The sequence below is a fragment of the Elgaria multicarinata genome, chromosome 6, assembly GCF_023053635.1.
Source record: "Elgaria multicarinata webbii isolate HBS135686 ecotype San Diego chromosome 6, rElgMul1.1.pri, whole genome shotgun sequence".
In the NCBI taxonomy this organism is placed as follows: Eukaryota; Metazoa; Chordata; class Lepidosauria; order Squamata; family Anguidae; genus Elgaria; species Elgaria multicarinata.
Genome location: NC_086176.1, coordinates 51,543,834 through 51,568,049, shown reverse-complemented (window position 1 = coordinate 51,568,049; position 24,216 = coordinate 51,543,834). Strand labels below are relative to the sequence as shown.

At 41.4% G+C, this 24,216-nt stretch overlaps 1 protein-coding gene and 1 long non-coding RNA gene across 2 annotated transcripts; one reads left to right on the top strand and one right to left on the bottom strand.

Annotated features, from left to right (window-relative positions):
- Positions 1–4,647: 4,647 nt before the first annotated feature.
- LOC134400428 (uncharacterized) lies at positions 4,648–9,897 on the top strand. The gene is made up of 4 exons (XM_063128761.1): positions 4,648–4,719; positions 6,661–6,753; positions 7,849–8,404; positions 9,450–9,897. Exons 1-4 carry the CDS (start codon positions 4,648–4,650, stop codon positions 9,689–9,691), a joined length of 963 nt encoding a protein of 320 aa, XP_062984831.1. The 3' UTR covers positions 9,692–9,897.
- A 2,261-nt stretch (positions 9,898–12,158) lies between these two features.
- Positions 12,159–22,317, bottom strand: LOC134400263 (uncharacterized). The gene is made up of 3 exons (XR_010025571.1): positions 22,226–22,317; positions 18,842–18,991; positions 12,159–12,247 (listed from the first exon to the last, which is right to left on the bottom strand). It is a non-coding gene; the product is annotated as an uncharacterized LOC134400263 (long non-coding RNA).
- Positions 22,318–24,216: the final 1,899 nt, after the last annotated feature.

Sequence of the window (24,216 nt, the reverse complement as noted above, 5' to 3'; positions counted from 1 at the left end):
ACAGCTACACACTGTCCTGTCCTTGGTTTATACCTCATTGCCATAAACTCACTAGGTCAGGGATGGGGAACCTCTGATCTGGAGGGCTTCCAGGGACTGCTGGGGATGGAAGGGCTAACTCTCTTCCCTTCTGAAAACTTCCTTTACACAGCAATTGGGCTTCTTAAAAGTTTCCATTGGTGTCAGTGGAGGCTTCCCCCATTTTTTTTGAAGCCAAAGTGCTTGTAAGGAGAAGAGGCAGCTGGGGGAAGAAAGAACTGGATGGATGATGAGAGAGAGTGAGTGAGTATGTGTGTTGGGGGTGGGGAGGTAGGGTGGTTCTACTCTCACCTACTTCTGGTACTGGCCTTGCCCACCACTGGCATGCACCTCTCCTCTCCCCAAAGGTTTCCCATGGGGGAATGTGGCCCAAAAAGGTTCCCTGCCCACTGTGCTGACTGGTCTTAGGCATGCTATTCCCCCTGGGTTGAAATCACATTTTGATTTTAATGATATTTGGGAAACCCACCCACCCACCCCCGCTCTCCCCTCCAGTTCAGTTAATATAGATTACAACTGTTCACAGTTTAGTTCCCCCCCCCTTAAGTGTCATCATACCATGACCACTCTGGATACTGTAGGAGATTATTTTGTACTTGACTCTATGTCTCCAATGCATGAAAAAGACCACAAAGGAAGGAGCAACAACATGATCCTCTGGCGAAGCAGGCAAAACTGCTTCAGTCAAAGCTGAATTATGCTAGCATGGGGGAAGCAGCAGCAGCACCGTAATCCCAAAGGCAGCTATTGGGCCAAGATGCCCCTTAGGAGTGGGCCACAGGCTCAGCTCTTACAACAGCCTTCCCCCAACCAGGGCCCTCAGTTGTGTTAGACTATGACTCCCATCACCCTGGCTGACCATGCTAGCTGGGAATGATGGGAAGTTGAAGTCCAACACATCTGGAGAGCTCCAGATTGGGGAAGGCCTATTAGACAAATTCATGGAACCAGAGCTGGCCATTGCCTCAAGCAGTGGAGCAACAAATTGCCCCGCCCCTGTTCTTAAGTGTCTAGGGAATCCAACCTAGACACACTGAAATGAATGGGATTTAAGATAGTCATGACTATGTTATTCTTATTTTATTATTTATTGCATTTGTATATTGCCCCATAGCTGAAGCTCTCTGGGCGGTTTACATAATTAAGTACCATTCATTTCAATGGATCTACTCAGGACTCCGCTTGGATTTTACCCAGAGGCAGCTTCCCCCAGTGATACAGCTTTATTATTACTATTATTATTATTATTTATATAGCGCCATCAATGTACATGGTGCTGTACAGAGTAAAACAATAAAATAGCAAGACCCTGCTGCATAGGCTTACATTCTAATAAAATCATAATAAAACAATAAGGAGGGGAAGAGAATGCACCAAACAGGCACTAACAGTATAAAAGTCAGAACAAAATCAAGGTTTAAAAGCTTTAGGAAAAAGAAAAGTTTTTAGCTGAGCTTTAAAAGCTGTGATTGAACTTGTAGTTCTCTCATTGGCTGAGTTCGGACGACACGCTAATCAACGGTTGTTTCCCATTCTGTTCCTATTACCCACCCAAGTTGATTAGCGTGTCGTCCGAACTCAGCCATTCCCTTTCCCCGACGCCTGCTCATTCCCTTTGCTGAGATGCTCTGCCCATTGCTTGGCATCAACCGCGGGCTGAGTCCAGTCCTCAGCATTTTCTTTCCCTAAATAGGCTGAGCGTCATTCAGTCATGCCTATCTCTGCAGGTGTGACGCGATAATGAGATCACCTTGAAAACGCTGATTGGCCCGGAAGAAAACCTCTCTCCCCTCCCCCTTCTACCCGGGAGCTCGACAGCGTCCGTACGCCGCTTCGCACCTGCGCGCTGTTCCCGCAAGGCTGCAGCCCAATACGGCTTTGCTGCCGGGATACTTTTGTGGAATCCGGAGGGACGAGGGGATGTGCGCTCTTGCACACACGACCCGTCAGCTCGTTTTCTCTGGTCTTGTGCAGCCAAGACGTAGCTTCTCTCTCCCTTTCTCCCACTCATTTCCCAACCCCCCTGCCTTCTCTACCGTTACTTGGACTCCGAACGGTAAGGATTCCTAAAGAGAGGTTAACTTTCCTCTCCCGTTCTCTTTGCAATCGAGATGCCTCTTTCCTGAGGTGGGAGTGGTCTGAGCTCACACACTCGCGGATATATATATATATATATATATATATATATATATAAAAATAAGATATTGTATATATGCTACTACATAAGAAGTAGTGGTTTGGGTGCATGCAAAAACAAAAGTGTTTTCTCAAGCCCGTCCACGCAAACTTGTGCAAACTTTGAAAGAGTTTTACGGGTGTCTCCTGTTGCGCAGGAATTCAAGTCCAAGCCCTCATTAAGAACTCTCTTTGTGTAAACTCGCAGCACAATCCTGTACATGTCCTCTCAGAAGTAAGTCCTATTGAGTTCAATGGATCTTAGTCCCTGGGAAGTGGAACTAGGAGTACAAAACAGCCAGAATTTATATGCAGGTAGTCCAATATGTTTAAAGTTATTTTAATATATTTGGGGGGGGGCGAGTGGGAGTAAATCAACTAGTAATGAGAATTTAATTGTATTAAATATTAAAACAATAAAAAATAATTTTGTAATCTTTAAAATCAACACCTATCAGCACCTCCGTGACTTTGCACTCACTGAGCAGAATGCTGGAAAGTAGGAACAGGTTTTCTTTCTTACTAGGTAATGGGCTAGAATACTGACAGCTTTTTCCTACATTTCTACTTAGAGGTAGATCCTTCTTTTTTTAATGAAAGCAAAAAATGCTGCTTTCTACAGGGTGTGTGAGCACACACACACACACACACACACACGGCTAGAGCCCTGAGTTAGCTCCTCTGAAGTTTCAATCCTGTGCACAATAGTGTAAGAGAAAGCCCCACTGAACACAAGAGAGACTGTCAATTTCTCAGGGTTGTACCCAATATTAGTTCTATGTAGAGTAGACCCATTGAAGTTAATGGAATTTAGATTAACAGTGGATGCAAGTTTATGTAAATGCTCATTGGATTGTGCTGATAATTCCTTGACATTAGTTTCTGTAGTAATGGGAATGCAGATGGAAGTTTTGACATGTTGGGGCCATGGAATTCCCTCCCTCTGCTGTGCCTTGGTCAGAATCAATGATAGAGAACCCAAATATGGGATTTGCTGCCTGCTTGCAACCTGCCTAGTAGACTCTGCCTCACCTTTGTCAGTTACAATTTTTGTTCTATAGTTGGCATGTGCCAAATGCTGTAACACCTAAATGTCATAATAGCAACAGCCGCGGCCAATCTGTGCTACAACCTTTGTTCATATTAGTGTATGATATGACTGCAAGTGTAGTGTATAATTGCAGGTTTCAGGGGTGGGGATTCTGCATGGTCCAGAATCTCCCTCTTCCTTTAAGCATGGCATGCATACCTACTACACAGACTCAGTGAATTATTTATTTGAACAGTTGGTGTAAAGAGCCAGTGAGCTACTAAGAGATATATACTCTTCTAAGGAATAATTGCATCTTGTTCAAAGCAGGGGAAGGAAAGGCTTGTGACCTTCAAGATGCGATAGCCACCAATGTGGATGGTTTTAAAAGGGGATTAGACAAATTCATGGAGGAGGATGCTATCAATGGCTACTTCATGTCTTACTTCTGGGTTTCCCGCAGGCCGTTGGTTGGCCAGTGTTCAAACAGAAAGCCAAACTAGATAGGTCTTTGCTCTGATTCAGCACGGCACTTCCTATGTTCTTATGAGACCCATGTTTCAAGTTTAGTCAAGTATTTTCTTGTTTACGCAATTTGTTTATATTTTTTAATCTATTTTATTTAATATTTATATTTTGATGTTTTGGCAAATCCTGAATATATACTGTTCAGGTGACATAGTGAGGCTCCGTATCCTGTGCCACGGAACCTGTCTTGTCTGCCCATTCCAACCCTCTCACAATTCCAATCATTATCCCTTTTCGGTCACTGCCCCCCTTTTTTTCCTCTTCAATTTTTTTTGGGTCGGTCTTTTGCAACAGTGCTATAGTGGAATAGTGCTATAGAACCATGAAGAATTTTTTTTTAAGCGGGGTTTAGCAGCTGATGAGAGCTGCAATAAACCTGACCAAGAAATTGACAGAATGGGGAAAGTGAAAACATCACCTATTGTGTGTGTGGGGGTGGGGGGATGATGTGCCTGGCTGCTTTTCCCTTTCTTTTCTTTTTTAAAAAATCTTCATAGTAGTACATAGGAGTAGTACATAGTATAGTACTACTCCTATGGACTGACTGACAGCTGCCAGGGTCCTCAACTTTTCTTCCATTCACCAAAGATTAGTCAGCTTAACTAATATAATTGTTTCCGTTTACATTCTTTACCTTTCTGTTGTCTTTAGGCTTCATCTCATTAGCTTTGTTTCTTCTCCAATGCATCTATATTTATCTATCTATGCATTCACAAACTTCTCAGTCCACTTCAGGCTTCTGATGAAACAGGGGACTCCTGCCCATGAACACTCACACCACAATTAAGCTGGTTAATGTTTTAAATGCCACTCATTTCTTTGTCTTTTTCTCCCCCAGAACTGCTTTGTTTTGTCTTGACAGCAAATGTAAGACAATGAGTCAAGCTAAAGAAGATGAACCAACAGATAACAAGGAGAAGAATGAGTTATTTCCCTTTGGCTGCAGGGTGAGTGATTCACAGTGAAAAGGAGACAGGCAATTCTGCAATACTTTGCATTTGTTTTATCCTTCTGTTGTTTAAAAAAATATTTTCTTTTATAAAAGAAAAAGGATAAACAACAATTTGGTAAATACAGCAAAACAAAAACAGGTGGATACTAAATTAATCAGACAGACTGTACCTTTAAGAACTATTACTGATTTCTTTAAAAAGATGACAAAGTGCATAAGAAAGAAAAACTAATACCAACTATAATTACAAAATAGACAATATTTCCAATATCAGACTTTCTTTAGGAAACTTATTATCTCAACAATTAACACACTTTTCCTAGTGCTTTTTAAACATTATTGTGTGATCTCACCCATGTGATCCTACTCACATTTTTAGACTTGCTGCTAGTGGTTGCACAAATATGGCGTTCATGAAATAAGGGTATTCTTGATTTTTTCTAACATGAAGCCATTGACATAAGAGTTCCTACTACCATTTATTAAAACCTTATTTCCTTTCTTAACAAACTTATCCATCAGTGGTATTAGATTTAACTGTAATTGCTTGAATCCTTGTTTTTACTTTTCTCCAAGCATTTTGCATCAACTTAAATTCCATCAGATATGAAGAAAACCTTCAGTAGGGGCAAAACAATGTCACCAATGAATGTGAACTGAATGTATACACAAACTAGTGCATAGTAGGGGTGTGTGCTCTGCACCAAAAATCCGGGGGTCTGATGGACCTCCGAAACCGCGGTGCAGTTAGGGGGCAGTTTTAAAACAGTTGGAAACCCTTGGTGTGGTTAGAAGATCGTTCAGAGCTCCAAATTGATCCATAGGTATCCAAAGTTTTTTTAGGGAACTTGAGGGCACGTTTCATATTAATGGCCAACTAACTGAACACTTCCATATCAGGAAGACTCTGTTGCTGATGGGTGAGGGAGGGGTAGTTTTGAGATTGACATCTGTGGCTAACCAGTAGCCACAGTCTCCTCCCTATCCGTCCGTCCCCATTGCTTAGGGGGAGGGATTGCAAATGATATAACCCATTTCCCCCCACCCTGGAACTCATTCGTTTGCTAACTTGTGGAGCAAGAAAGAGTCTAAATTCCACTCCCCGTTTGCACTTCATCTTCTCTCGAGAGCGCTTTCAGAACTTTCAGATGATGACTGGCAGGCAGTGTAGATTCATACAGTCTCACAAGCCAATATTAGGATACAGAAAACAATGTTGTGCCAAAGGCTGATCTGTGTACCGCAAGTATGAATGCAACTTGTTTTAGGAGCCTCTGAAGTATTTAAAGCCCCATGTATTCCATCTTGCTTTGCAGCAGTCTGAGGTTACTCTTATTATGAAGGCATTTAATCTTAAGAGCTCCAACGTAACTTGGTTGTACTTATGTCCAACTATCCCACCCCTCTCTCCCAAATCTTGTAAGATCCATTTAACATAGGTACTGAGATTCTTGGCCTACTCAGGGGGTAGGAAAGTGCCATCTTCATATAAAACAACCTTACATGATTGAGTCTCTCCACCTCCAACAGAATGGATTAAATTCAGTCATGTCCTTCCATTCGCAGAAGTACCTAGGATCCAGTGGACACTTTCTGCTGGATGAAGGCCCCCCGCAGATCCCAGTGCCATCTCCCATGCTGTTCCAGAGGGTCCCCTAACCCAAGTAGTTTTTCAGAGGGCAGGGTGGGGGTAACAAGGAGGCATTGCCAAAAAGATGCTTCTCCACCCCCTTCTACCAGTGCCAGTGGAACTCCACTGAGCACAGTCAGGTTCATACACACACACACACACACACACTGGTGGGTCGGTGGGTGGAGGAAGGGGGAGGGATGTAGACTAATGAAGTCAGCCGACTAATAAAGGTGTCTAACACCTCTTTTGAAGGGTATTATTTCAAATTTCTGCCCTCCAGAACAGAGCTGTTTTGTTTTTCAGCAAAGTGCAATCACGGGGAGTCAAGCAAAAGATGATGAGCCAACAGGTAGCACTGGCAGCAAGAAGAATGAGTTATTTTCCTTCACTTGCAACGTGAGTGATTCACAATGAAAAAGTGACAGGCAATTCTGCAATATTTTCTACTTCTTGAATCTTTCTTTTCCCCCTTTTTTTTTTTATAAAAGTAAAAAAGAACAAGAATAGTTTGAATGATTTTTAAATGATGAAATAATAGTGCCATCACAAGCTTTCTAATATGTATTAACATTTCAGGCTTTCTCCTAGATAAAACATCTCAGAAATACCATGTTTGTTATATCTCGAACTGTAGAGTGTGCAAGGCTGCTTCACACTTAATGTAGCAATCATGCTTGGTATATCTATAACGGTCATACACTGGTATCACCTGCTTTATGCATTTTCAGTTTAGAACCAAAAGTGTTATACTTTTTTCTATTTCTTTTTACTTTAGAGTCACTGAAAGAAGTACTGGCCATGTTTGCATACAATAAACCAGGATCTGGCCAATCCTGGCTCAGTGTGAATATGGTACACACAGTCCATTTGCTCCCTTCTTGGTTTATGAATCCTTGTTCGTAAAGGGCTTAATAAACCAAGAACTTGGATTTAGATGTCATAGTAAGGTTATTTTTATTTCTGTCTTGATTGTGGGAGGAGCCAAGCAGAATTAGACAGGCTGCATGCACCAGCACACAACTTGTTCACAACTTACCATTCTTTGTGAATGTCAGTGAGTCAAATCCTTAGTGTTCTCGGTCTGAGATACCTTTAGGACTGCCTCTCCCATACAGTTACTCATTCACTGAGATCTTCTGTCAAGCTGCTGCTGTACACAACTTCACTGTCAGATGTATGGTGACCATGGAGTTCTTTCAATAAAGGCACCAGAGGTATGGAACTCCCTTCTTTTCCTTTAGATGCCAGGCAAGAGAGGTTCTCTTTCTGAGTGCTATAGCTGATGTTTCTGATTTCATTGCTACTTCTTGTTGTTGTGCCTTATTAGTTTTTTTATGTGCTTTCTTTTATTATATGCTGTAGTTTTCAATTGTTGTTTTTAAACTCCTGTAAATCCATAAATCAAATGCTGGTGTAGAAATATTTTATTAAATTACTACATGTTTCTGACCACTGCTCGACAACAAGGGTGCGGTGTCTTTTTCTGTGCAGGTGTCAGAACTGGTCCTGGCCCTTGCAAACCTTAAACAGGGGCAGGAGAAGCATTCCAATGGGATGGCCTTTATGGAATCTCATGCATCCCTTTTTCATGCTATTCATTCAATCATAAAATCGTGTAGGACAACTGCCAAATTTGATAAAGACATAGTCTTGGAGGTCAAGGAACCCGATCATCCTTGCTTCGGTGTGCCGCAGGAGGAGGATGTTGTAAAGGAAGATCTTGATTCAGCGAAAGACACACAAGAAGACAAAGACACCTGTGCACCTGTATATTCCAAATATCCACGTTTGTCAAAAAGCAAAAGTGCTGTTTTAAGAAGGCAACAGAAACATGATCTTGGACAATTGCCACCAGCATACTTGCTTCCTTATCTGGTTCTAATTAAGAACTGTATTCCCTTGCCAATTTCCATTATCCAAAGACAATGTCTCACAGGAGAGATATTGTGCAGGATACAGTATTTTACACTGAGGCGCAGCAAGAAGAAACTGCCATCTGAGCTTGTTCCAGCAAAACCACCCATTCCTAAATTACAGACAACAAAAGGTTGGCAAATTGTACTCAAATGCAAATAGGAATCGGTACTATTGTTAGAATCCAGTACTATTCGCAGCCCAGACAAGTGGGTGGCTGTTCACAAAAGGGTGAAATTGGGGATATAGTTAAAGTGTACCTACCAGCAAGTGTCCCCCTTTTTTGAAATCAGTGAGACCTACACATAGTATATATGTTTAGGAGTGAGGTATCAGAGAGGCACAAGATTAAGTAAAAGGAACATTTCCTGATTGGGATAGGTGTGTTGGGCAGTTGTGTAGCATGACGGAAGTTGGAAATAAGTTAAATTTATGCGAAGTATTCATGCCAGAGGAAATTAGTCTACCACAGTAAGGAATAGTATTTAATGGCTAGCAATCTAATCCACAAACCCCTTACATCCATGCCTTTGTGACACAGTCTAGATACCTTTTAAATACAGACACATGAGCCCTCTTCAGCCCTCTTCTGAAAGCAATGAGAGTCAACACACAAGTTATAGTCCAAAATATCTGCAGGGTATCAGTGGGGAAACCTGTTCTTATATTTGAACCTCCATTTGTCTCTTTTCAGATGACACACTAAATCACGGTGGTTAAACATTTTGAGCTAAACATTATGGCTTAGTGTGTCTTATGAACCATTCCTAACCATGGTAGCTACATAACTATGGTTTAAACATGCTCACTAACCACTTGTTGCCAAAGGGTTAGCAGCCTAATCATGGTTTAGCATGTTGTCTGAACAGGCCCAGTATCTCCATTTGTATCTATCAAGACTGCTTTAGGCAGTTCCAAAGCTTGTAAATAATTGCAGAATTGCCCTATTTGAATTGCAAAGCTTGTTCCTACTGAAGTTACAAGGTTCCCATCGCAGCAGAGTTCAGTTGTTTCCAGAACAGTACTCCTGTTGCTCAGGCAAACAGGTGAATGGCATCCCGAAGCCTAAATTAAAATTAGCCTATTTTCTTGCGTAGTGAGTGCTGTTGATTCTTTTCTCTTTTTTTGCTATTAGTATAATATAATGTGCAGCATCTAATGTTCTTCATGGTTTTCAGAAGTAAAGTATGTGACATTCGACAGCCTGAGGGATCTCCAGTGGAAGATATATCGAGGCCTGTTGAAACGGAAACCCAAAACAAGGGGAACGTGGAGAGAAGCAACATGTCTTAGAACTGAAGCCATATCAATTCCCAACTCTGGGGAATACATCCTCTCCTTGTTACCTAAAGACTGGGTCATTGATGACTCTCTCAAGTTTAATGAGGAAATGAGAAACCTGCTTTTACAAAATGGCTAGTTTGTAAACAGAGAGCCGTGCATGATATTCCAGAGAAAATCCACCTGAAGTGCATTAAACAGCTAGCGGCGTTGGGTATGTAGTGACGCACTAATAAGCAATTTGCTTGTGTTAAGTATCTGTCCATTTTGGCATCTGTTCTGGACTAGGTTGACTCTGTGGAAAGGAGGACAGAGCTCCTGTATCTTTATCAGTTGTCTAGAAAAGGGAATTTCAGCAGGTGTCATTTGTATGCATGCGGCACTTGGTGAAATTCCCTCTTTATCACAACAGTTAAAGCTGCAGGAGCCCTGTCCTCTTTTGTATCTGGTTGCTCTAACATAGCTCCTGCGGCTTTAACTGTTGTGATAAAGAGGGAATTTTGTGAAGTGCTGCATGCATACAAATGACACCTGCTGTAATTCCCTTTTCTATATTTATTTATTTATTGGATTTTTATACCGCCCAATAGCCAAAGCTTTCTGGGCGGTTCACAAAAATTAAACTGTTAAAGATACAGGAGCCCTGACCTTTTCATATGGTGACACTTCGGCTGCTGTAACCTTTTATGCTAATTTTCTGTTGATGCTTCCCTCTTGATCTCCGTTTGGTGTACTGCAATATCTTAACTAGGGATGAACAAATTTTGTAAAAGCACAGTCCATCTTCATTTGGCTGATAGTCGGTGTCTTTCGTTCTGTCCTCCACACATTGACAATCAGTTTTTTTCCAATTTCCCTCATTTGCACCTATTTGCATTTGCAAAAATGCACAAATCCCCCCCCCCCAACATTTTCATGCTTCAGCTTATAGGAGAAATGCACTTTTTTTTTCACAAGTATTTTTCATTTTACATGTTTTTGTACTACATTTTCATAAAATTCCAGAAAGTAACAAAACAAAAGTCCACAGATCTGCACAATCTGTGTGACTTGGGAAAGCCAATCCATTATGGAATCCATGGATTCATAGAAATCCAAACTCATTTAATTCCACTGCAGATTTCTCCAACTTCCCTACTCTTTAACACCAGTGATCTCATCTCATTCCATTCTAGATTATGTTGTGTAAGGCTGTGGCCATCTTCAATGTAGCTGCAGCCAAGGAGAGTTCTCCCTCCTGAGTTCCCTTCCAGAGAATCATGTGGCTGACAATTTGTCCAACTGACTCAACGCAGTCTCAGTCAGCACTTCCACGGCTTGTCCTCCCTCTTTTTTCCACTGTTAGCCTTTGGCTCTGAATGTACTGGTGTTCACCGACCGGCCAGTGACAACACCAGGAGGGGGCGGGGAGAACATATTAAGCATGGCACAGAAAGGGCTAAGGGCACAATCCTATGTATGCTTAGTCAGAAAAAAAGTCCTACAACTCACAGCGTGTTGTTGTAGGACTTTTTTTTATGTCTGAACATAGGATTGCACCCTAAGTTAACTTTTGTGGAGTGAAGGAAGAACAGCGTTGTCCCATATGTTAGATTAGTGAAAGAGAAATAACAGAATATTTCACATATTCTCATCCAAAACACATTTTGTCTGAACGTTCAAATAAGCATGCAAAGATTTTAATTTCCCATGTATTATTTGGTTATATTTAGTATATGAAAATGCCTTTCCTCCAAATAACCATAGGGTTTCCAATTGTGAGTGGACAGGCGGAGAGTGAGTTGCTTGTCTGGGGGTGGGGTGTTTCCCACTCTACTTCTGGTCCCCCTGTAAGCTTAATATTGATGGTAATTTTAGCCACTGTTCCTTACCCCCCCCCCCTGCCCCATATACAACTAATTAGGTCTTTTGTACAATTCTGAGCCTAAGATAGCCTTTATACATGCATTTCTAAAATATATTTTCAGAAGGAAAACCAACAGGTTGAAATCCATAACAGGATGTGAATGACTCGATGGACTTGTAGGCCCCTTCCCACTCTGCTATTCTATGATTTTATTCTATTTATAGGGGGAAAGATGGAAATGGGAGAAAAATAGGGCAGAATTTAGAATATGAGAGAAGAAATGTGGCCAAGTAACTTTTTTTTTCCTACCAAGCATCACCTGTTGGTAGTCTTGGCTTAAAACCTATTTACTTGGAAGTCAGTTCCATTGAAATCAACACAACTTGCTCCCATGTAAATGTGTTTAGCCTTCATGTGCTGGCACTATTATTTTTTTTACAGTACAGTAGTGGTTAAGAGTTTTGGAGTAGGATTGGGGATGCCCAGGTTCACATCCTCACTGAGCCATGAAACCTAGTGGGTGACCTTGGACCACTCTTTCTCTCTCAGCCTAACCTACCTCACAGGGTTGCTGTGAGGGTAAAAATTGGGGTAGAACCATGGATGCAGTCTTGACCTCGAATGACAGGTGGAATAAACATGTAAATGAATACTATGTAATTAGAATTAAATAAAAATGTAATTAAATAATGTATTAACAATACACCAGGAATTGACTTGCTGTCCATTGTGTCAAGCAGCATGGGTTGCTGTCTTCTAGTGATTGTTCCGAAGCACCGAGTGCAGCAGTAAAATGGAGAATTTCTCACACCCAATGCAGTATAAAGCATGAATAGTTTCAGTTGACATCTATGGAAGAGAAACCATGATCTATTTCAGTTTGGTATAAGTAGCTTTCTTTTGTTAGCCAATAGAGCAGGGCTGTTGACTAGGCTGACTATATGGAAAGGAGGACCGGGCTCCTGTATCTTTACCAGTTGTCTAGAAAAGGGAATTTCAGCAGGTGCTGCATGCATACAAATGACACCTGCTGGAATTCCCTTTTCTGTACAACTGCTAAAGATACAGGAGCTCAGTCCTCTTTTTCCATATGGTCACCCTACTGTTGAATCTCTTTCAGCCTGAAGTCCAAATTCTATTTTGGAGATGCTCTTGCAGGGGAAGGGGGGTTGCATTTTGGCAGGGGGGGAGTTTAAGGGCTGAACAGGAGCGTCCAGGTGGGTTCTGCATAATGGTAATATGTTGCAGCTGCAACGTTTTTAAGCAATACGCTTGGTTGAAATAGTATATGTTGTTTGGAAGGGACAGGTGTCATAACTTTGGCTTTCCTATATTAATGGCAGCAAGTAACAATTTTGCTGCTGAAGGTTTGAAAAACCAGACACATTAATATTGTACTATAATCTTTGAAGTTTCAGTATTTAACAGTTATCCTTTTCTCATCAAATATAGTTCACGTGTATTTTATATAGGCTTTGAGAACTGCAGATTTTTCTTTTAAAGTGGTGCTGCTTAAGGCGGTCATCCTGTGCACACTTACCTTAAAGTAAGTGCCATTGAAATCAATGAGGCTTACTGCTGAGTAGATATGTACAGGGTTGCACTATTTTCTAATAATCTGCACTGTAAGGGGAAAAAAGCACAACCCAGAAAACAAAAACACCTGTAAAGGTATAAATACCAAGGACAAGTACAACAAAAAAGCATAAATAAATTAGCCTATAACTAAACCTACAAATCTAATATAAGAAAAAAATATCCACCTCTTTTGCCACAGGGGCTAATAAATCAAATTTGATATCAATGCTGTATTAAACTGCCCAGTAGATGGCAGCAGCCATTTCCCATTATTTGGAAATGGCTTCAAGTTGATCTTAATCCTGTTAAGAACTTGAATTAGGACAGTGTTAGAAGTTGTGGCTGCACTAGTGCTCAGCCTGATCATCTGCAGTTAGGTATAGGCTGACCACATGAAAAGGAGGACAGGGCTCCTGTATCTTTAACAGTTGTACAGAAAAGGGAATTTCAGCAGGTGTCATTTGTATGCATGCAGCACCTGGTGAAATTCCCTCTTCACAACAGTTGAAGCTGCAGGAGCTATACTAGAGTGACCAGATACAAAAGACGGCAGGGCTCCTGCAGCTTTAGCTATTGTGATGAAGAGGGAATTTCACCAGGTACTGCATGCATACAAATGACACCTGCTGAAATTCCCTTTTCTATACAACTGTTAAAGATACAGAAGCCCTGTCCTCCTTTTCCATATTGTCACCCTAGTTAGGTACCTAAACCCATTGAGGTCATTGGATTGGGTCGAGGGTTAGAGATACTTCAAGTAAGGCCCATTGAAATCATTGGGACCTAAGTTAGGGAGTCGAAGTATGACCAAGTCTGGATCCATCCCAGTAGTTTCAGATGCACCTGGCTGCAGAGGATTGGACAAGCAGCAAAATAGGTTGAATGTTACACTGATACCACATCTCGTAATACCACAGCTCTACCCTGCAAAGCCTTGCATCACTCAGAGATGACAAAGACGGGGAGGTGAGTAGAAGGGCAGTCACATTAGATGCACCAAAATTAGTTGTGCACAAAATACAGTGCACAAAACAACAGCGTTAACTTGAAAGCATGAGCACCAAATCTTCCAGCCCATCTGAATAGGTTGCTGTGCTGTTATTTCACAGCTTAACACGTGTCATTTTAAGTCCTTCCCACTTTTTAACTGTTGTACTGTTTTGTACAACAGAAGAAAGTGAGAAAGAAGAACAGTGGTTGCATCATCTTTTGATGCTGCAGAGCTGTTAAAGACACATTAAAGGATGTTTTAAAGATGTTTTAATCATGCATGGTATGTTTTTAATCAGTTTTTAATGTGTATTTTATATCATGTTTCTATACTGTTTGTTTTATACTTTGAATGGTTTTAGTTTTTGTGAACCGCCCAGGGAGCTTCAGCTATTGGGCGGTATAAAAATGCAATAAATAAATAAATAAATAACAACAGTTTTCATCACAACAGTTAAAGCTCCAGGAACCTTGCCCTCTTTTGTATCTGGTCGCTCTAACATAGCTCCTGCAGCTTTAACTGTTGTGATGAAGAGGGAATTTTACCAAGTGCTACATGCATACGAATGACACCTGCTGAAATTCCATTTTCTAGAAAACTGTGAAAGATACAGGAGTCCTGTCCTCCTTTTCATATGGTCACCCTAATGGTGGCAGGCCTTTGGGCCAGGCAAGAACCCTTTGACTGCTGCCCTCCCAGCAGCCAAAGGGTCCAGGCCTGAGCACATATGATGCCCCAGAAGAGCTTTCAGAAGATGTGACACCACTGCCCTCAATAACCATACTGGACTATACATGCTTACAAACATCATTTGGTTCTACATGGTTTTTGAATTGCAGATTAGCTAATTTTAATGAGCTAAGCACATGTTTTCGAAAATCGTGTTGCTGTATATATATATTGGTGAAAATCTATTTTGACTGGAAAAGGAAAGGAAAGGAACCTCTCATGCAAGCACTGAGTCATTACTGACTCTTGGAGGGACGTCAGCTTTCGCTGACGTTTTCTTGGCAGGCCTTATAGCGGGGTGGTTTGCCGTTGCCTTCCCTGGCCATTATTACCTTTCCCCCAGCTAACTGGGTACTCATTTTACCGACCTCGGGAGGATGGAAGGCTGAGTCGACCCGAGCCGGCTGCCTGAAACCAGCTTCCGCTGGGATCGAACTCAGGCCGTGGGGAGAGTTTCAGCTGCAGAAACTGCTGCTATTAGTAGCTTGACTTTCATTTCAAACCGAAATGAAACTAGCTGCTAAAATGCCTTTAAGATGAGAGGGTTCTTAAGATGAGAGGCACACACACCCATGAGGAAAAATGAACCAGCAGGCAAGGCATCAATTTATGTTTATGCTTTAAAACTGGACAAACTCATTATATAGAATTCAGTCATGTGTATAATGTCATATTAAAATCTGGAAAGTCCAATTCTCCAGGGAACACCTGACATATGAAGGCTGGTTTGATGCTCCTCTTTTAAAATGCTTTATGAAGTAATTCCATTCATAGAACTAAAATCTGAGTTACGCACAAAATCCATCCTCTTTAACTTTATATTCTGGCCTGTATGCTTCCTTTTGCATGCAATCAACATTAATGAAATGTTTAAAAAGGAGGTGTGGGGGGGGGGTTACACAGTGTTTGCATCTCAAGACACATTTTGCCCATCCTATATACTAATAGTGAGCTCATTAAGACAATGTTAAGTTTGTTTTTAATGGAACCCAGAATTGTTGTTTTTAAATGGATACTGTTTTTATGTTTCTGATGTTTTTTTTTTAAAAAAATGTATACTTTTTAATGCTTACCATTTTTAACTGTTGTAAACCACCCAGAGAGCTTCGGCTGTGGGGAGGTATATAAATGTAATAAATAAATAAAAAAAAAAAATTCTCCAACTGTGTATCCTTCTGTAGCCAAAACAGCACTATGTACATGAAGGAGGTATCAGCAGTCTTTGGGGAACACCAAGGTTTGCAAAAGTACAAACAAGCAACTTTACAGATGAAAACATGAAGTGTCATCAGATGGGGGGAATCTCATTTCCCTACCACCGCTATGGCCTCCTGCTGCTGTCCCACAATAGTGATGATTTCTTTACACAGGGAAAGAAAGAGGAAGCAGCAACGACCATGTGCATGTTTTTATTGTGCTGCGTTTCCTGCACACAGCAGGAAATGGTAAGTTTTGCTTTAAAAAAATAAATCAGATTTACTGGGGTCTATTTTGTCACAGAAAAAAGACCAGAAGGGGTGAGAGATGCATGGGAGGTGGACAGCGTCGGCAGGATGCGTGAAAAACCGTGAGTGGGCAGTGATGAGAGGGTGATAAAAATGCTCGTCTGATGATGCCCACTAACTCCAAAACACCTGAATTAGAACTGGGCATGCTCAATGCATATGGAATGTTCACTGAATTGGGATGGGGAATGGAAAACCTGAGGGTGATGTGGCATTATGGGATGGAGTCTAACAGAAGCACTCCATACTACCGCATTTTGTGCAGGTCCCATTTGTTTAAAGTGTGGTTTTGAAAGTTTGAGCATTCTAAAGGGAGCTTCTTATCTACACAATTTCAAGGTGTTGAGGTGCCTATTAAGCTCTACCACTCTTTGTCCCTCTGTTGTTTGAAAACTGCAAAATATCAATGTCAACGTCCAAACACGTTGCTGGTTCGAACTCCTGTTTATTTCTTGGCCGGTTTTAGCTCATTTTGTACCATATTTTATTGGGTTGGATTTGCATTTTTATGATATTGGCTTTTGCACTGTTGTGTTTTTAGATCTTTGTCTATTGTATTGTTTTATTGTAAATAACAGGCAGACTATCCAGGAATCAGCCAATAATATAATAGAGTCCTTTTTGAAAGCCTAAGTGACACCTTGTCTTAAATCAACACAACTGGAGCTAATTGTTCTCTCTTAGAGGTGTCCAACTGCTCGCTGCTCCTTTTCTACTATTTTCAGCAAACCTAGTATGCAGAGATGCAAGATACCCATATGCTATTCTGCAATACTGAGGTCATGCAATCGATACAGTGACATCAGCAAACCAATACAGTAGTGACAGCAAGCTGGTATATCTAGTTCAGCAGAACAATGTATGAATCCTTACCAATGAATTCACAAATGCTCAGCAATGTATCCTGTGACTGATTTTATTTATGTCTTAAGCAATATCTTATGCCTCTTCTACCCCCTTAATAGTGTCTTAGTCCATGAGAAAGAGGGACATCTTCTTCAGCCGCTCATTTCAAGGTCATATCTGGCACCCTGCTAATATCAACCACGGCTAATATATAATATATAGTTTTGTCTTGTGACATCAACAAGCCTAGATTTGCTGACAAAGGCTTTTTGAAACACTGGGTGTGTTCAAAAAGCTTACGCTAGGTGGTGCACCCCTTACAGCCAGTTCCCAGTCTTCTGAAGAGACCGGGGCCTTCATCCTCAGTGAAATGTCTCAACTTAAACATCTTGCTGAAAAAGCCTGAAGCTGCGAATGACCAGATAGTTTTCCTGGATCCCCTGAGATGTCATCCACTTTTGGTACTGATGCACAAAAGGAGTTAGTGCTAACTTGGTAATTCTAAAGTATAATTTGAGGCTTACTCTGGGGATGCCAACTCTATCTCTTGATGTAAGCTAGGCATCCCTAAAGACAAGAATCAGAATTTAAAAGCATAATCTAATCCCTTATGTGTAGATGCTGATAGCAAAGCATCTGCTCTGTATCCCCAGAGAAAACCCGCACTGATGCTTTAAAATTACATTAACTTCTTCAGACTTCCTTTTATCCAAGAGAAAATGACGCCTTTATCAGCAAATACTAGACAATTCTTCTTTTCAGCACAAAATTCATAAGTCATGCTTGAAATGGGTCAAGCTGGAGCTCTTCCCAGCCAGTAGTTCTACTGCAGCCCTTCCTCAGCAGGAGATCCACTAGCTGGGAAATGCTTCAGTCTGTGTTTCAAGTGCAAAGCTGGATCCCGTCACACTTAGCAGATCTATTACCGAGAATGTAGCTGTCGAGACCTGGCATGGATTATCTCAGTGAACTGAGTCCCACATTAATGATCCCACCCACTCTGGGGACACATCCAAGAAAAAACAGCTGGCATGCTTCCACACCCTTTCTGTAATACTGATAGCATTAGGGTGACCATATGAAAAGGAGGACAGAGCTCCTGTCTCTTTACCAGTTGCATAGGAAAGGGAATTTCAGCAGTTAAAGCTGCAGGAGCTATACTAGAGTGACGATACAAAAGAGGGCAGGGCTCCTGCAGCTTTAAGTGTTGTGATAAAGAGGAAATTTCACCACACAGTGCATGCATACAAATGAGACCTGCTGAAATTCCCTTTTCTATACAACTGTTAAACATACAGGAGCCTTGTCCTCCTTTTCATATGGCCACCCTAGGTAGCATTCTCTCAAGGATTTTGAGAATCAAGATGTTTGTCCCAAACTGTTGCGTTGATTTGTGAGATTTCTTTGTTGTCATTCATTGTTGATGTTTTTTCAAATTCTGGTTTATTTTGACTTTAAAAGCTTCCAACACAATGGCTGCAAACACTGCTATTTAGGCATGGCTGATTAGTGATGTGTGTAAACTTGCCTTTCAACATCACCTGCTCCTTTGCCACCACTTGTGACAATCATCAGGTGAAACTATCAAGGGGAAATCACTGTCAATTTTATTGCTGCTTTGTCACTTTTTCCCTTTAAAATGAAATTAAATATGAGGGCAGGAGTAGAGCCTTCCTGAGACTAGAGTTTGTATTGAGATTTGCACCTTCCACTGCAAGATTTACAAGGAGTATCTGAACACTTACAAAGTGCCTTTTCTTCATAACTGAGTAACTACAATTAGCTTGAACATACATTTGATTCCTCATAAAATGCCTTCTAGGTTCCAGTAGGTGAAAAGGTAGGTAGGATTGGACTCCTGGACCTCTAAGAGTTCATCGGATACACACACGAGACTCCGTGAAACCAAATGAACGTTCTGGTAGGCAGTGTGAGTAGTGGCTGCTGCAGAGACAGGCAAAACAGGAGAAAATGATAAAAAGTGCTGGCACTGAACGCTAACGGATGCATGGGGCAAAATAACACCGAGAACCAGGACAGGGAATGGAATGGAGTATCAGAAAGAGGGCATGGCTGGTTGGCTAGAATACTGAATAGCAAAAGCCCTCCCCACTACAACATTTTGCTGCAAGTCCCACTTTTGTCCCTCCTGTGCTGAGCCACATTCCGAACATACCACATAGTGTTCTAAAAGAAGGATTACAACTAACTATTAAACAAATAGCTCACTGTTCCCTAACCCAATTCCCTTAGGTCTTTTGTATTCCCTCCCAGGCTGCAAATAGATCCCTCCTGACGCTGGATTGCATGCAGTAATTTTGCTTCTTCCTTTAAATGGATACAACTCTCAATGTTTTCCTCTCCTCAAAGACTTACACAGTATGAACCAAACCAACCATTTTTGTTTTGTTTTTGTTTTGGCTTGGAAGGGCCTCTGCTGCAAAACAACAGGGGTAATGAGACCAATATAGTATTCTGTAAATATAATATTCTGTAAACAGCCACAAAACAAATACAGAGAAGTAATACAATTGTTCTCCATGAAAGTTCTTAAGGGTGCAGCTCTATGCATATTTAAACAGAAAAACTAAAACACTGTGGGACTTTTTCCTGTCTAAACATGCATAGGATTGTGCCCTGAATGAGTTAAAATGAAACTAGTTTAGACTGCAGTTCTATACCCACTTACCTGGGAGTAAGTCTCATTGAATTCATCCTATTGAGTAGATAAACATAGGATTGTGTTGCTAAAGACATAAGCCAAGGGTCCCTAATCTTTATAGGCTGGTGAGCACATTTGGAATGTTGGGAGCATGTCATAGACATTCTGACAAATTGGCTGCCATGAAAGGGGTGCCCCATTCACAAAATGTCGTCATGGTGGGTGTGGTCAGTTGCAAAACACCCATTTTTCAGAAGGCAAACTGATGAGGCTAAAAGAAAACTGACTTGCACAAGAACCTAAGTACAAGGCAGAGGTAGGTTCTGAGTTCCAAAACACAAAACCACGCTTTATGCTCTAACACCCATTTCGTGGAAGGAACATTTTAAAAATGCTCTGGACTGCAACCACCCATCATTTTCTGAGAATGCCTCTGAGGCAGCCTTTCTCAACCTGGGGCGCTCCTGATGTGTTGGACTACAACTCCCAGAATGCCCCAGCCAGCTGGGGCATTCTGGGAGATGCAGTCCAACACATCTGGAGCGCCCCAGGTTGAGAAAGGCTGCTCTGAGGCCCTTTATTCTTGGAAATAAAGATGGAGCAGCTCTGGAGGCTGGCACTTCTCTTTGCAGCATGCTGGCCTCTTAGTTATTTATTTAATATTAAGAATATATTCCAAAGTTTAAAAAAATCAGGAACGGCAAGGAACCTGATGGGTGCCAAGGGAGGTATCCATGGGCACATTGATGGGGAACCCAGGTACAAGCTGCCCATGTGGTTATCTGACGGCATCACCCAGTTCTTGTTGAATATTTTACGGCTTTCACTAAGAAGTTCGGCTCTATTTCCTTCTTTACTCTCCCATATTGAGGGTGAGGCAGTTTCTAGTTATCTTTCTGGTGACTCAGACTGATAATCTGGAGGCCACATAAATAAAAACCTGCCAAACTTGGACAACATAACTAGAGCTTCTCAGCCTTTATAGGTGACTTGTTCCGCATTGCAGCTAATACTCAAACTGTATTTCTATTGTGGTCAAATACTTTGTAGAACACAATGTGCCAATGCCTTCCCCAACACATAGTTGAGCAACAACAATACAATGCTACATCAGTCTAATAAAACCTGTCATCTGGAAATGTATGCCAGAAATGTTCTAGGAAACTGCCTTCCCGCCACCCTCATTCTACGCAGATCATGAAGATATAATTATCTATATGTTCCAGCTGAAGAGCTAGTATATATGGACTAGTTAGTCAGAATCTTAACAGTTTTGTGATATTTTTATTTAATTGCAGTTAAGAAGAACCATTTGCCCAGAGAGATCTATTTCCTTGTGTGCAGAGAGAAAAAGCTTTACCAGCCCTGGTCAAGGGCTCATTGAATCCCAAAGGTGGATTCTACACCTGCAGGAATGCAATTTGACCTGCTAGACTACAGTCTTTGGGTCTGAGGGTGGTGGTAAAAAAGTGAGCAGAGGGTGTTGAGAAGCAGCTACCTAAAAGTCTCAAGTGGAATACACAATTTTTGAATCTTATTGAAAACTAAGGTGAAGCTCATTGGCCTAATCTACACCAAGCAGGATATTGCACTATGAAAGCGGTATATAAAAGGCAAGAGCCATACTTCTGCTTTATAGAGGTATGAAAGTGCACTGACAACTGTTGGGGCCCATTGACACAGACCATATACCACTTTTATAGTGCAATATCCTGCTTGTCAATGTTCTCCATCTAAGAACAAAAGAATACAAGAGCCATGCTGGATCAGACCGAGGGTCCATCTCGTCCAACACTCTGTTCATACAGTGGCCAACCAGCTGTCGACCAGGAAACCACAAGCAGGACATGGTGCAACAGCACCCTCCCACCCATGTTCCCCAACAACTGGTGCACACAGGCTTACTGCCTCTGATACTGGAGGTAGCACATAGCCATCAGGACTAGAAGCCATTGATAGCCTTCTCCTCCAGGAATTTACCCAACCCCTCCTTAAAGCCATCCAAATTGGTGTCCATCACTACAATTTGTGGTAGTGAATTCCATAGCTTAACTATGTGCTGTGTGAAGAAGTACTTCCTTTTATCTGTCCTGGATCTCCCACCAATCAGCTTCATGGGATGACTCTGAGTTCCTAGTATTATGAGAGGGAGAAAAATAGTCTCCTTTTCCACCTTTTGCACACCATGCATAATTTTCTACACCTCTATTAGCCTCATTTTTCCATGCTGAACAATCCCAGCTGTTGTAACCTTCCTTGATAATTTCAGATGCCCCTATCTGCACTTTTTCCAGCTCTACATGCTACAATTAACCAAACTGTGGTAGCTCCAAACATCCTAGAAACAGTTTAGCCTCCGTTCGGTCTCCCATTCATTGCCACAAAGATTAAATTGTCAAAGGCATTCTTTTGGTTATTTGTTGATCAATAGTGCCTAAAAAACAGCACTCCAGTCTCCTCCCTCTCCTGCCCACAAAACACTCCCTTTTCCCCCTGTCCAAGATCACTTTTCCTACCTCAGATGCCAGCCAGCACAGTTCTTTCAACACCAGTTGTGAGGTGTTAGGGCCTGGGTCTCCAATTTCCCCTTCTGAGTTCAGAGTGCTGCCTCTGAATCCCCAGTATCCTACCGCCCCTCAAACAATGTCTACGGGCTACAGGATTACTCCCCTAGTCTATCATTTGTTGAATTGCTGTTCATCTATTCAAAGCCTAAATAGCCATGCTTATCAGATTCCAGATAATATAACCTGAGCAGAGTGCAGCAATTGTAAGATAGTGGGGGTAGAACTTTGTTAATAATCCACTTTTTTGTGGGTAGAACTTTGTTAATAATCCACCAACTTTTTGCGAGTTGTACATCTGATGAAACATTGATTTTATTTGGGAGATTACATGCTTTAAAAGTACTGAAGACCTACAAACGTAAAACCAGTCCTAAAAACAAAACAATTTACCTTCATAACAGTGTGTGAAGTTTAGTGTATGCCTCACTCCCAGAAAGTGTGGATTTCTGTAGAGGGACGTCTTCGAACCTTGTATACATTCTGAATTTTTACAGCTTTACCTTTGTTAACTTTAATTAAAATCTCCATAATATAGATTAAGGGCCATGTGGCATCACCACCCTCTGTGACACTATTAACAACCTCTGATGCTGCCACTGTTGCAAAAATGGCTTGTTCCCTGGTGTCCCAAGTCCAATACAGCACACGAGGAGAGGAGATGAAGTATGGGTCAAACAACGTTTATTCTGCAGAATAAGAGACACAAGGAGCTAATTGCTGCAAAGCATGTGCCTACCTCGCAAGGGAGGGAGGTAGATTTTATACACTATCTTCTCTGGTGTCACATACGTAGACACCAAACAACAGGAAATTTCTAGCTGAAAAAAAACACATTGCATTTTTTTTTTTTTGGCAAGCCTCAATACAAAGAGATAGGTACTGAATGTTCTTCAACAAAACAATATTTGATTTTGCTTATCCTTGGAATGGCTTCTCATAGACATTTTGCAACATTTCGTTAGCAACTACAGTAGCAACTCTGCCTCAGAGAGGGCACTTTTCCAACACCAGCACCTTCTTTCTTTTTAAGACAAAACTCTGAAACCTCTTTATGTGGGTGGGTGTCTCTGTGTATGTGATATCATCAACTTTTGTCTTACTTCCTTTGTGATTTCATTTACCCTTTTTTATCAACAAAATAAGACAGAGAAAGGTATGGTTTAATATAACAAAACAAAATTTAAAACTTTATAAGGAAAAGTATATTTTATTACAATTTATGCTGCACGGTGTTAAAATAAATGTACCTCCCTCCACCTCCCAGGGAAAACTAACAAACCCCAAATCTATAGCCCCGATTTCCTAATCCTTCCCCTCTGACATCCAGTTCTTGACCTTCTTTAGATGAGTGTTTTATAGCACACTCATGACTATAGCCACTCTTGAATGTTCGCAGATCATTTTGACGATACAGCGATCCTCCTGTGTGTCTCCTGCTCCTTCTGCTGTCTTTTTCATTACAAAATAAGACTCTGAAAATCCTACTCTTCTGAACTATAACAATATTTGTCGCTATTTCCTGCCATATGCAGAAGTTATGCTATAAAACATCCACTATTGGGCACAGTCCCACTAAACTGAATGGGCCACATGATCGCTGCTTTCCCCTCATGTGATTCTGCTCATTCCTATTACTGAAGAGAAGCAGGTAGCAGAGCAACAGTAAGGAAACACAAATCCCCCCCCCTCGTTTGAAAATCCTCATCTAATAGGCACAAAGAAAAGCCTGTCAGTTATACTCTCTCACACTCTCGCAGCTGAAAATGTAACAGCCAATCAGGCAGCACCATTCAAACAGCTCGACATTCTAACTCCCTTGTCCTACCAACTTACCATTTCCTGTAAAAGACAGGATGTCACGCAGTGGTTCTCAACCTTCCTAATGCCGCGACCCTTTAATACAGTTCCTCATGTTGTGGTGACCCCCAACCATAAAATTA